The sequence below is a fragment of the Dermacentor variabilis genome, chromosome 4, assembly GCF_050947875.1.
Source record: "Dermacentor variabilis isolate Ectoservices chromosome 4, ASM5094787v1, whole genome shotgun sequence".
NCBI classification, from domain to species: domain Eukaryota; kingdom Metazoa; phylum Arthropoda; class Arachnida; order Ixodida; family Ixodidae; genus Dermacentor; species Dermacentor variabilis.
In genome coordinates this window covers 56,166,619-56,180,006 of record NC_134571.1, presented here as the reverse complement: position 1 = coordinate 56,180,006, position 13,388 = coordinate 56,166,619, and the positions used below count along the sequence as shown (strand labels likewise).

General features: G+C 46.0%; 1 protein-coding gene across 2 annotated transcripts in view; it reads left to right on the top strand.

Moving 5' to 3' along the window:
- The window catches only part of LOC142579190 (glutamate receptor 1-like), a 266,702-nt gene that overhangs the window by 126,955 nt on the left and 126,359 nt on the right, over window positions 1-13,388 (top strand). For both annotated transcript variants that reach the window (XM_075689158.1, XM_075689159.1), the window contains exons 3-4: window positions 3,225-3,349; window positions 5,564-5,687. In XM_075689158.1, the coding sequence (XP_075545273.1) occupies window positions 3,225-3,349; window positions 5,564-5,687 (249 nt within the window). The remainder of the gene's footprint in view (window positions 1-3,224; window positions 3,350-5,563; window positions 5,688-13,388) is intronic.

Genomic DNA, 13,388 nt, shown 5'->3' with positions numbered 1-13,388 from the left:
CTTTATTCTATACCTCGTGCGCACGCTGCGTGGCAAGCGCACTCCTCTCACCTTCTTCTTCTCTGTGAACACCGCAACGTGGTGTTACTTAAAATGTAACTTGAAACGAGCGTTCCAACGCCCTGAAGTGTTCATTGCCTCTTGGCTCTTTTCTAAACATTTATCTTTGGCATGACGACATAATATAAATCGTTTACAGGACGCTAGTATCAGCGATACATTTGTGGGAACTGCATATGGTAGTCACCTTGAACGGAGCTGCCATAGCAGCGCAGGCACCGTAGCCAATCTTGGTCCAACGCTTGGCTATAATGGCGCTGCATTGAATCAGTTATAGGATGGACATCAGTCCTACATTTCCTAACAGGCGTGAAATCCTAACAAGTCCTAACAGGCGTGAAATCCTGTTAGGACACGAGGGATCGTGCATCCGCTCTGCAACGTGTTCGCAGTTTTCGGCAGAGTGTGATATGTTTTCTGTGGATTAGTAGGAACAAGATATTTAGGGAGGCGAATGCAGTGCTCGACTCTTCCTCGTAAAGTCGGACACTTCAAAGGCATGAAAGTATTTACGCCACCAAAGAAAAAGAAAAGCTACGTTATCGAGAGAAACCAAATAAAACGGCTGTTATATTTATTTGTGTTGTGTGTGTTTTTCTAAGGGACATCCATGCAAAACGGCTGGGTTGTAGGAAGAGGAAGATGAAGCGATAAACAGCTAGTAACAAGGTACGAGCCACGCTTTGAGGCCACAACAACAAATATTTTTACAAAACTGCTTTATTGCGACAGCAATTATATGGACAATCCGGGAAATCTTTCGCCGGCGGCGTTACCGTGAGGCTCGATGTAAAGCCCAAGTGAATTTTATTAAGTGCAACAAACAGAGCCCATACTCGAGCTCGACGCATGGCGCACGTGCTTCATATCTGAACACATCAAGAACATGTGCCTACAGTACACTATGCGTGCAGTACACTGTGCATGACCGGAAGTTTTCGGGGGTCATTAGTGCACAGCGGCCACAACATTAACAAAAAGGGTCTACACAAGCAGCCACACGGGCGTTCCGCTTTCTTCGGGACTGAACTGCTTTCGGAAGCACCATGAGGCGTTAAAATTTTCGTTGAGAACATGTGGGTACGAAAATCAGTGAAAAAAAAAAAAGAAAACTTGCATATCACGCGCCCTGTGCGAATCTATGTTATGCGAAGCAGTGTGCGGGGGGGAGCCTTCCAAGTTTACGAAACGACCATGAGAGCGCCAAGACGTAGGTGGCTAGATATATACTCTCAAGATATATATATATATATATATATATATATATATATATATATATATATATATATATATATATATATATATATATATATATATATATATATACTCTCGCCAGGAAATGCTTCGCATTTCAAAAAGAAAGTTTTGTGTCCTGGGGGGCATCAACCAGAAGCTACCTGTTTCAGCACAGTTTAAGTGCGTTCAAGTTCGCGGCAAAAGAGAGCTGATAAAAACTCTTCGAGACTCTCTTTATAAAAAGGCAAAGTCCCGTCAAGAAACCTTTTGTAACAGTCCTAAGTCGATCACATGAAAATAAAAACGCAATGCATATTGCGAATGACCTTCCTCATTTCTACGTAATGACCCTGTCATCATAATTGAATAGTTTGCTTGTCTTTTGTGCACTACGCACTTTTTAACGTTAGTAGAAAGCTTTACTTTTAGTCAAGGTTCCGCTTAAGCGCAGTGGTTATATTTTCAATCAATTTGTCTTCTTTCCAGGGTTCCTACCAATATATTTTATTGTAATCATATCTTGCTTCAGATTGCCTGAGGCAAACCATTTAGGGAATTACAACTGTTTCTTTTTTTTTTCTAAATATATTGTCCCTTTCCAGTGATCACAATCACATAAACGACGAAACGCTAAACATAACTGAATATCAGCATAATAATAATGATATCTTTCCAAATTTCGAGATCATCAGGGTTTTTCAAAAATAAACCAAGGAAAATCTGTCGTAAGGTACTGATATCGCTGATAGAAACGTTTCGAAAGCTGTGTCAAACTCACAGCAACCGAAAGCTTGAAAGTGGCAAAATACTTCATTAATTAAAAAGTATACTCTCGTCAATCACCTTAATAATCTCTATGACGCTAGGCAGACAGAAATCGGCGTTTGTCTGTATAAAAAAAGAAAGCTGGGAAAATTTACCACCGAGACACTTGCTACATCGGTTGAATGTGCACGTGCTACAATGTTTGTATCACCGTAGAATTGGATATCATCATGCAGGCCCTCTGCCTGGTCACACTCACGAGCTCATACGATCGCTAGAATGATAAAAAAAACATAGGTATTGAGAACATTGGCAAATGCTCCTTGAAGTTGGCTTGCTCTTTAGCAGCCAGTTTAGTCATTTAAGCATTGTCTGGCCATATTCTAAGCGTTCTTGTTGTAAAACAGTGTTTGCACAAGGACATAAAACGCCTCATAAAAAGGTAAAACTCACTTCTCAAAACTCCGCGATTCAAGAATCACAATTAATTGCGCGAACGTAAAACGGCACCAAGACTGGCCAGATGTGTAACGGTGAATTTTTCCACGTTTGTCATGGCATATTAATCTTCCTAACGACAGTCAATGCGTGCAACGATAGCCATTAACGAAAAAGGAAGAAAATAGGCCAAGAATATCTACCATCACCTGACCTCGCGCAAGCTAGAACAGGATTGCCGGCACACTTAATCTTCATGTCAAGGGGACAAAGTTGACAAAAAAAGAACAGATACGAAACACGAAGCAGTTGCTGGATGCGAAAAGCAACTTCCAGACATGCAGCAGTGCATGCATGCACGCAGACTACACAAGATATATCACCTGTGAGTGCCAGCCACCCATCTCTGCCTTCTTTCTCTTCGTTTTTCTTGCCTTCACCGTGTCGTAAGTTCCTCGAAAGAGACTTCTCTTCTGGAGGCAGGTCCAGACCATTACCAGCTAGCTTTTCGAAGAAAGCAAAGTCATTTATCTTGTTTGTGCTTTTGCTTGCCACGACGCATCTTGCTCACCTGTGCATCGTTCTGCTCTTCTTCTCCTCCTCCTCGCCCACCCACCTCTCTCTGTGTCTGGCTTTTTCTTCCCTAAACGATCCCCCCTTTCCTACCATATCTATCCCCCCTTCCCTACAACCAATTCCACAACAAACTCTCGTTGCGAACGCAGTGTGCACAATAATGAAGAACGGCACCTTCTCCATCATCGCGCCCACCACAGCCACGTCTTACGCCACCCTGGCGTCGTACGCCAACACCTTCCGGATGCCCTTTGTGAGCCCCGCATTTCCACAGGTAAGAACGGGACTCGCGACAAGCCGCGCATTTCTCAACTCGAGGAAGCGAAACTTTCCTCGCTTTTGCCATTGATTTGTTTTCCGTGCTCTTCTTTCTTTCCGTCATTCTTTCTTTCTTGCTCTCTCTCTCTCACTCTCTCTCTCTCTCTCTCTCTCTTGGTTTCCTTCTTTCTCTCTGTCTTGGTCTTCGTGCACGTTTATTCCGGGCTGCCGCTCGCGTCCTCCATCATTTCGCAACCTTGCATCACTTCTTTTCTCCCGAAAACCGTGCACGTTCTTTTCTTTTTCTTTCTTGCTATCCTAGAAATAGAAAGCGCTCCTGCTCTAACATTTGAATCACCTTCGGTCCAATAGATAAATGTTTGTTTCGTCTCACTTTGGTAAATTTCTTTTTCGTGTCTATTTTGGAAAGATGCCTTCATTGCTAGGCCTTTTCGCAACCTTGCGCAGACAGATTCAGGTGCTGCGGTATTTGTGCGCCCCCCTTGCATTTGCGCGTGAAAGCAGAAATGTTTTGCTGCATTCGAGACCAGCGTTTACTCTCATAATAATTTGGACAGTTTTCTTTCACGCTTAAGAACTGTAAAAAAAGAGAAGAAAAAACATTTTGTCAAATATTTACCTGTTATTAGGCCCAGAATACAAAGTAAGATAGCTTTGGCTAGCTCCGCGTCAACTGTTGCGCGACATACCGCGCGTTTCAGGGACGACTACGTCTACCTATTAGGGTAAGGAATGCGAGATAAAACCAAATTTGTGACAACGATGCTCGATCGCACCCGCCGTGGTTGCTCAGTGGCTATGGTGTTAAGCTGCTAAGCATGAGGTCGCGGGATCGAATCCCGGACACGGCGGCCGCATTTCGATGGGGGCGAAATGCGAAAACACCCCTGTACTTAGATTTAGGTGCACGTTAAAGAACCCCAGGGGGTCGAAATTTCCGGAGTTCCCCACTACGGCGTGCCTCATAATCAGGAAGTGGTTTTGGCACGTAAAACCCCATATTTTAAGCAAGCTCGACGCCAGCGGAGGACATAAGCATTTACGAGATAATCACCAATAGCGCTGTTAGACCGCAGAAATTTCACTAATCAATTTTTTGATTGGTTACGTTAGGAGGCAATGTTACAAATGAAGGAGTCAGCCAGTGCAGAAAACGTAACCTTTTACAAGAAATTTCGTGCCTAGGAGGAGGAGAGAAAAGGACAGGGAAGGGATTTTCACCAGAAATGCGTTAGGTTGCCTACCCCACGCTTGGGGACGGGAAATGGGGAATATAAAGATGAGAAAGAGAGAGAGAGAGAGAGAGAGAGAGAGAGGAGGAGGAGGAGGAGGAGGAGGAGGAGGAGGAGGAGGAGGAGGAGGAGGAGGAGGAGGAATGAGGCAGTGAGTTGCGCGTACGCGCGCGGAGAGCACCATTAAGTAAAAGGCGTTCACAAATGCCAGTGTCTCTCACGAAACCCAAAAGTGCTTTCACAGTAGTGTGTGCCGACGAGCAATACGTGCAGTCTTCGAGTAGCGCCTGCACGGACAACGGCCGATCGTCCAGTCGTTGCAATGCAATATAAAGTGTTTGTCTTTCCGACTGAAATCGACGAGAGTGGCACAATAAGTGCTCAATTTTTATTTCGCTAAATAAATAATTTGGCACATATGCGTGCTCAATGTGTGCCGTGAAATGCATTGTTCTTCGAGCTAACGATTTTCAGCGCTGCCCTTTTCCGCAGTGAGGAAGTGCGTCAACTGTAACGGCCATGCAGCAACGATGCAACAGCAATGCTGCAGCAAGGCTCGGAATTTCTAGCGAAAGTTCGTGCTTCGAGCACTGGCTAACTTTACTTCTGCAATCACAACATGTCCTCACAAATAGGTCGAATGTCCTCGTAAATCACAAACTTAAACTATCCGTAATGATCACTGGTAAACTTGTTAAAAAAAATGGGATGGCCAATTAACACGCACATCTTGCAGTGCGCCGCTTCTCCAGAGCTTGGTCAGTATTTATCGCCATTTTGACGGGGATGTATTATTATTTATTAAAGTGACGCTTTCTTTTAGTCAAACTCGACATTGCCTTCAACTCCCCATATTTCTTGCTTGATTCGCATTCTCGCTATCATGTTTGCAGCATGCACCAACACTTTCGCAATTACCACAAGAGCAGCGACGTCGGTTCAAATTACGCATGCTTGAATTTGCTTCGTGTTCTCAGATAACGGACGTGAGACCGGCGCTGTACGGGATAAGCCTGCGACCCCGCTACCTGCCGGCCATTGTGGAAGTGATCAAGCACTACCGCTGGAAGAGCATCCTGTACCTCTACGACTCTGACGATGGTGGGTGCATGTTCGACTCGAATAATATTTACGTCCACCTCCTCTCTCTCTCTCTCTCTCTACAGAGCTACATATAGAAGGACTTACACCAGATAGGTCCTGCAAAATTCCGCAAGGTGGAGGAAGTGTCATGAAAGGGCAAATTGTCATCCACCCGAATGTAGCGCGAAGCTACATGTGTTCCCTTTGTAGCTTTGCGATAGATTCGCGTGGATCACGATTTTACCTCTCGTGACACTTCCTCCACCTTGCCGGATTGCGCAGAACCTATTTGCTAAATTCGTTCTCCCCGTGCTTAGAGTTGTCGATTAATTCGCCCTGACGTTGCGACCTGGTTGCCTCCTGGTTAGCTCATATGGTAGAGAAACCACCCCGGAAAGGTGTTGTTGCCGGATTCAAATCCCGGGCCACGACAAATTTTTTCTTCAACTGGAAGCTTTATTTCTTAGAAACCTTTAAGGGTTTGCTTTTAGCTTCGTGTCAAAATTCAGGTGGATGACTATTTTTTCCTTTTTCAAATCAAGGGATTGTGAAAAAAAAGTGTTTTGAAACAGCTCGAGCAGCTCGTGGATAAATTCGGAACGGCAACAGTACTTTAATGAAACAAAGTAATATTGCACAGACGCCAGGACCCGTGTTTACAAAACTCCGTTACGCTAGAATTGTTCCTAAGAGAAAATTTTAGCGAATCCTGATGCTGGACATGTTATTACAGAAGGCGCATGATCAATGGAAAAGAGCACTTGCGAAAGAAAAGCTTGGTGAATTCGTTCGCGGATTACTGTAAAATAAGTACACTAGGAAACAAAAAGAGCGATGCAGATAACAATAAAGATTGACAAAATCGCTATAATTAGGTGACAATGATTAAAATGTTTTTGTCAGAACAGAAAAGCTAGATTTAAGCACGCTAAACGGTAGTATTAGCCTTAATATAGCAGTAAAGTATCCTTCTAAACTACCATTTGCATATACTGGCCGGAAAAATACATATATTACTAGCAGACAGGAGAACTATGAAGGCCGAAGTTTTCCTTTGAGTTTTCTGCCTAATATGCGGTACCTAGCTGTGCGTGATTGTGAAGTCGTGAATTTCAAAGTAATTTTGCGCGTTAGAACCAAGAAAAAAAAAACGTTTTGATTACGTATTCAGAAAAAGCTCCTTATGCTAAAGCTGTTAGTACGCGCATATGTCAGTCAATCCTCATGTCGGACGTACCATTGGCGAAACCGGCCGTTCAATGCAAGTGGTCCTTACAAACTAAAACCTCTCTGAAGTCGGTCACTGAAGCCTCGCTAAGTTTGAATGTTTGGCTGCTTTGTAACTTAGTGTATAATCCTTGTTCACCCCCAAAAAAAGAACTCAGCGCTCTTCCACCCTGTGAAGAAGGATGACCAGCCAACCTGTGTATGTGGGCCCCTCAATGGCGAACTGCACCTTCACCACGGGTCGGCCCGGTATTGCACTATCTCCGGATCCCCACGTGTGGGAAGTGCTTAATTTGTAAACGGTACAGGTGTGGGTATGTGTTCGTTTGCAGGCGGTGCCAGTCCCTAGCCTGGAGTTTATTCAGAGCTTTGTGTGGGGGAGCGTACTGTGTTCTTTCGAGACGTTGGTCCAACAAATACTGCAGGACCAATGTCTCGAAAGAACACAATACACTCCCCCCATAAAATGCTCTCAATAAAACTCCAGGCTAGGGAATGGAGCCGTGTGCAAGCAAACACATACCCACACTTGTCCCGCCTACACGCCATCGCCCCAGACAGACATGCGTCCCGGACAAGTCCCTGGCGTAGCAAACACACAGCGACACTCATGCACATAAAAAACGAATGCGCCGGCCGTCCGGACGAGGAAATCTCGCCACGAGTGACAGCACACACACTCACTACGTGGTCTTGGGAGGACAAGACTGTCCGAACTGGACCTGGGAAGCCAACTGGCGACCCTTGACCAGGCCCGGCGAGCCGCGATTGCCTGTGGAGCCCTGTCAGAGGGAACCACCCGGAAATGAACCGCGCATAGATTTCTGTATTAATAAAGTTTTACCCCCCCCCCCCTTGACGCCTGCTTCACCTCCCCCGCAGGTCGGCCCCGGTATTGCACTATCTTCGGAATCGGTTCACGTGTGAAACATTGTTGGTCTACGCGCGGACGCGATCCGCCAGATCGTGCCATAGACAACTTCACTATAAAATGAACTTCGTCTTTATATGCTTCGGCACAAACTCAAGCACTGGGTATGCTCATACAAGTTATATCGATCGAGATAAGTTACAATAAATGGGTGGAAAGTAGTTTGAACTTGAAGCGTCTAGAGTTGAAAGAAAAGATTATCATTTAGGCTATACAATAAAACCAACTTTCGTTTCCCGTGCTGTTATCTCTCCCGCAAACATTTCGCGCTTTCGTTCGACATGGCCTAACAGGACTGTCAAAGCGCCTTTCAAAATGGAACAAGCTGTCAAAAAAGGCTTGCACGCTCGTCGAGCCCTATTCAAATCACATTGCTCACTTCCAGACACGTGCGTTCTATCCTTGAATGTCGTCTTGTCTTGGCTCTTCGGCTGTCTCCTATTTGAGCTGAAAAATCGCGCTTCATCAAAACCAACTGGCTCAACAGTACATTCTCGCAACGTACGTTCACTTGGTTCTACCGCTTTTTTTTTTTTCTCGTCCTGAGTCGCGAACTTCATATTTCGGTAATCACACTCCAGAAGCAACACAAAAGATGGCGACAGCAAGGAAAGCTTTCATCCCTGTGTCGAGTTACACCAGCCGGGCGTAATTCCGTGCCAAAAGTTTTCGCTCCCGCATAAACCCGGTGACACGTCCGCTGCCCCTGAGGCGAATATGGCAGGATACGCAGCCGTGACTCAGGTCCGCTTCTTCTGTTCTCGCGCACCACCCGCACAGAGATCCCAATTTTCTCCGGTTCAGGGCGCGAGCACGGTGCCCTTTTGCGTAGCTGGGGGGCCAAACCCTGTCGAAGCGGACAGTTCTTGGAGAAAAAGATCAGTCTCCGAATGCCGCGGAAACTTGTTCCGAGGAACTTAACAAACCGAAAAAGGAAAAAAAAAAGGAACGACGGCAGAATGAAAGAACGAATTCGCGCTCCCTTCTTCGCTGCCCCCTGTTTCTGTATGGGGCCCGGCCGCAGCGTCCCAGCAGCACATTTCTTGCCCTGCGCCTCCTCAATCGAGACCACGCGGCGGCTCCGTTTGATTACGTGCCGCGGAATCTGAGACAGTGAAAATTTTCTCACCGCGTCTTCGACCTTTTGCGTGTCCTCTCTTCACGCTTTTTTTTCTTTTCTTTCTCGTTTTTCTTCCTGACTTCTTGCTTTCCGCATTCTCGGCTGTTATTGCTGGGCGTCCGAGATGAGATTTCTCTTTCTCATCGTCTCCTTCTTACTCACCCGCTCGCTCTTTTATGCTCTGCGGTCTTCGTGCCCGCGCCTTGAAGAGCTGGGATCGATAAAGAAGAACCGTGTTTTTGCATGCCATCCCTTCGATCAAGCCTTATAACGCAGGCTGCTTCCCCGAGAACCGTTCGCAGCTGAGTTAACAGCTCAGCTCTGTGTCACGGTAATCGTCCGTTTTCTTGGAAGGCAGACGTCCCGAAACAACAGCGATGTCATTCAGTTCTCTTTGTCTTAATTAGCCTTGCTTCTTTTTTGCAATATTTCCTTTCCTTTAAATTCCGTGAGTGACCGAAAACTATGGCAGCATAAGGTCTCCGTTAGGACAATACTTTTGCTTTCCATTTATGACTGCCTGAAAAACGCACTCAAGCATATATTCCAAAGGTCATATGGTGGAAAATCACTGCATTGTCTTTCAGGCATGGCTGACTTTCGACCGCAGTGTATATAATGTACTTAGCGCCAAAGTGTGCGGCTCTGCTCTCAAGGGAAGGCTGTCCAAAGTATGCCGTGACTAATGTATTTTGACTAAACTTTTGCATTTATATCATTCTTCCAAACGTAGCGTCTTTCTAATCAGGTTGTAAAGGATCAAAGGTCATAACTATTGAAAGTAATTATTTTCAAAGCCGGGAGTCATCGATTGCTGCGCACTTAGAGACACACTTTACGGCTTATAAATGTGCTAAGATGTGAAGTAAACAGAGAGAGAGTATAAGATTAAAACGAACAAGTGTGCGCGAGTTCAGTTTTCTCTCTCTCGCTTTCTTTCTTTCTTTCTTTCTTTCTTTCTTTCTTTCATTCATTCATTCATTCATTCTATCTATCTATCTATCTATCTATCTATCTATCTATCTATCTATCTATCTATCTATCTATCTATCTATCTATCTATCTATCTATCTATCTATCTATCTATCTATCTATCTATGCAACTAGCAAGTGATTTCTAGCTTTCTGTCGGTCGGTCCCTCAGTCAGTCACTCGTACAGGTCATACTGCACTGATATGTGATAGGCACATCGCTAATCCAAATCGCTCTTCTTGTCCACCCCCCCCCCCTCCCTATACAAGTTGCATGTACAAGGCAGATAGAGCTGCATTCTTTCTTTCTTTCTTTCTTTCTTTCTCCTTTGATAACCTGAACACGACATCAGCTATGTTGTTTGTAATAAACAAAAGGCCAAATGACATCTGGTGGTCACACCTGCACTGTTCAAGCTGAAACTGAAAGCAACAGAAAGCGATCAACTAAAGTGTGTGTGTGTGGGGGGGGGGGGGGGGGGGGGGGGGGGGGGAATCAATGAGCAAGGAGCCAGAGAGATCGGCAAAATCAGAAGTCACTGCTACCTGCTCTATTGGCATTCGCGAAAATCAACCTAATAGATAAAAAAAATGTTTCTACGAGAAAAAAAGAGAAACAGAGGGGAAACAAGAGATACACTGGAACAAGCGTAATGACCAGAACGGGAGGCTCGAACACGTAGCACGCACACGGAGAGGACGAGGAAAGCATCCCGAATGACCCTAATTATGTAAACCCAACAGGCCCGACATTTGGGCCGCCCTGTCACTAAGAGGCTCGCCAAATAAAGAGTACGACACGGGCCAGAAAGTCAGAGATGTGTTCCCAGGACACTCGGTACACGTGGCTCCTCCGACGTCTTCGTTGCGCACTATCACGAGTCATCCGCCATTAGGGGCGAGAAGAAAGAAAGCGACCAGCGAGCCGTAACGAAAGCTCGTCGCAGTGTCCCGCTCCTCTCTCTCTCTCTCTCTCTCTCTCTCTCTCTCTCTCTCTCTCTTTCTCTCTTCCCGTCTTCTTCCTTGCCGTGGAACCGGCGTCGGTTTTCCTTGGTCCTAATCTCCGGGGTCCCACGGTGGCTGCCGCGGCAGGCTCCTTTTGCAGGGCCACGGAGCCCGCGCCTTCCCGTCGCTTTCATTAACAACGCCGCCGTGTCGGAGCAGGCCCTCGTATAGCTGCCGGAGTACCGCAGTCGACTACGGTGTCCTCTTCGGAGCCCCTGCCTCATACCGCACGTATCACCAGCTCCTCCTCCTTCCGCCCCACTACGCCCCCCCCCCCCCCCCCCCCCACCCGGTGCTACTTCCTGCCGGAAACCGTAGAAGCTTGAGAGCAGGCTGGAAAGCTTTCTTTCATTATCGGTTGCTGCGGTGATATTAGGCACCATTACGCGTCACCTGCCTGCAAACTGCCTGTGTGTTTGTTACGCTTCTTTTATTGCGACTTACGTCTAAAGTCTGCGGTGTGCGTGTCGCAGGGCGAATGTCCATAGAAAGTGATGAAAGGGCCATTTGGTGACACGAGCGATTGCAGATAGTTATGCTTCCGTGTGGTGTGACCGCTTGGAACTTGATGGCCAAAATAAGGGACGCTGAGCACCAAGAAATTTGGAAGGGACGTATAAAAAATTAAATGCGTGTGCACTCTTTATGAAGCTTAGGTAAAAGCGATAAATAAACACCCAGCTGCTTCCCATCCTCCTCCTCATCCGATGATTTCATCACGAACACTAGCTATCAGTATCAACGAGTGCTCCTGGGTTTATTCCTCCTGCAAGGTACTCCTAAAGCACTAGAAAATGTAGAAAACAAAAATTAGCCTCTTTCATTTTTTCATCTTTCATTTGAATGTTTACGTAAGGCATATTTGCAGTCGTGAGCTTCCGCATTTGATGCCTGTTTTCTAACGGGTATTCTCCCTCAAAGCATTAGGCTTGAGTCAGCCTCCATGAGCATCTCGTGCCTAATAACCAGAGTGGCATGGAGTGCCGAGGAAGTGATGTGTTGCCGCCGCAAACTCAGAAGCCTCGTTTGTCCTCAGACTCAATATACTGGCACCTGCTCCGGACACATTCGAGGGTTGTCACTGGTCGGTTGCAGGCCGCCAGGCCAGCTGACGTCAGGTGCCATGGCCATCCGAAGCAGAAGACTTCTGAGACAAACTTCGTGTCCTACTTTGGCAATGTCTTTCTACAATATCAGAGAAAGCTAAATGTACAAGTAATGCAATTACGATTGCTCTAATCCTTTTTTAAGTAGACGTATTGCCATCCAAGCGCAATAGCGTTATCAATTCTAAAATTTTCATCCTTCAACGTGTTAAAAAATTTCAAATATTGCAACGAGTAACCATTTGATTCACTTTCTATTTCGACAGTGAGCAATCGTTGGTGAACAGAAACCAAGCACCCATGTGCATGCTATTTCTGGAACATGTCTGCAACTTTTTCATTTCTGATAGTGCTTATCGGCATTTAGCGAGCCACTTACACTTGCAAAATTACCGCTGCCTAGGATCACTTCCCGTAGCATTTTACTGTGGAAGCCATTACGGTGAGGTTGACTGACTGACTGACTGACTGACTGACTGACTGACTGACTGACTGACTGACTGACTGATTGATTGATTGATTGATTGATTGATTGATTGATTGATTGATTGATTGATTGATTGATTGATTGATTGATTGATTGATTGATTGATTGATTGATTTCGAGTTACACAGAAGTCGCAAGTAGTTGTCTCCTTGTTGTGGGGATGGTCGATTAATTTTTTGTTCGATCAACAATTAATTATTCATCGTTTTGGTTTTTAATCGAGCAATCACTTTTGATGCAGGGTTCTTAATCGATTAATTGATTAATCGAAATGTTTGCCGGGAACCTTTGAAAGGTTTAAACACAGTCATGTACATTTTTAGGGACCCATCTTAATGTTTGAGAGGCGTAACCAAGTCAGAAATACGAGTGTATTAGCTACGAGGTCTTTGAGTGGCGCCCTCTAGCGTGTGACGCCAGAAGGGAGACTCCACTGCCGCGCCGTGCGCGCACTCCCTGCGTGAAGGCAACTTGGCGCTGTCGGTCAACCGGCTCTGCTCGAGTTTTTGAAATGCGAGTCTGCAGGTTTGTAGAACAGTAAATACGGAGCGTTGCGAGACACTATTTCCTGCGAAATCAAGAGGAGTTGCCGTCGTCACCCGACTTAGCGTCGATTGCTCCTGGCGTCCTCTGCCGTAGTCGCCAGTGTGTGCACGTTCCTGTACGGCTTTGGTTTCTCGTCATTGTTGTTCGGTTGTCGCGGCGCACTCATAATGGTTTGTCGGCCCCTTTGTCGACGATGAACTTCCGCATTTAGCCTTCAGCTACTGCGTCTGCACTGTAGTACTGCGTTCGTCTGTCCAGCGCGTGCGCGTGTTCGGTCGCCCTCTCCATTTGCAACCGACATTCTGATTTTGCCGCTGATCAGCGC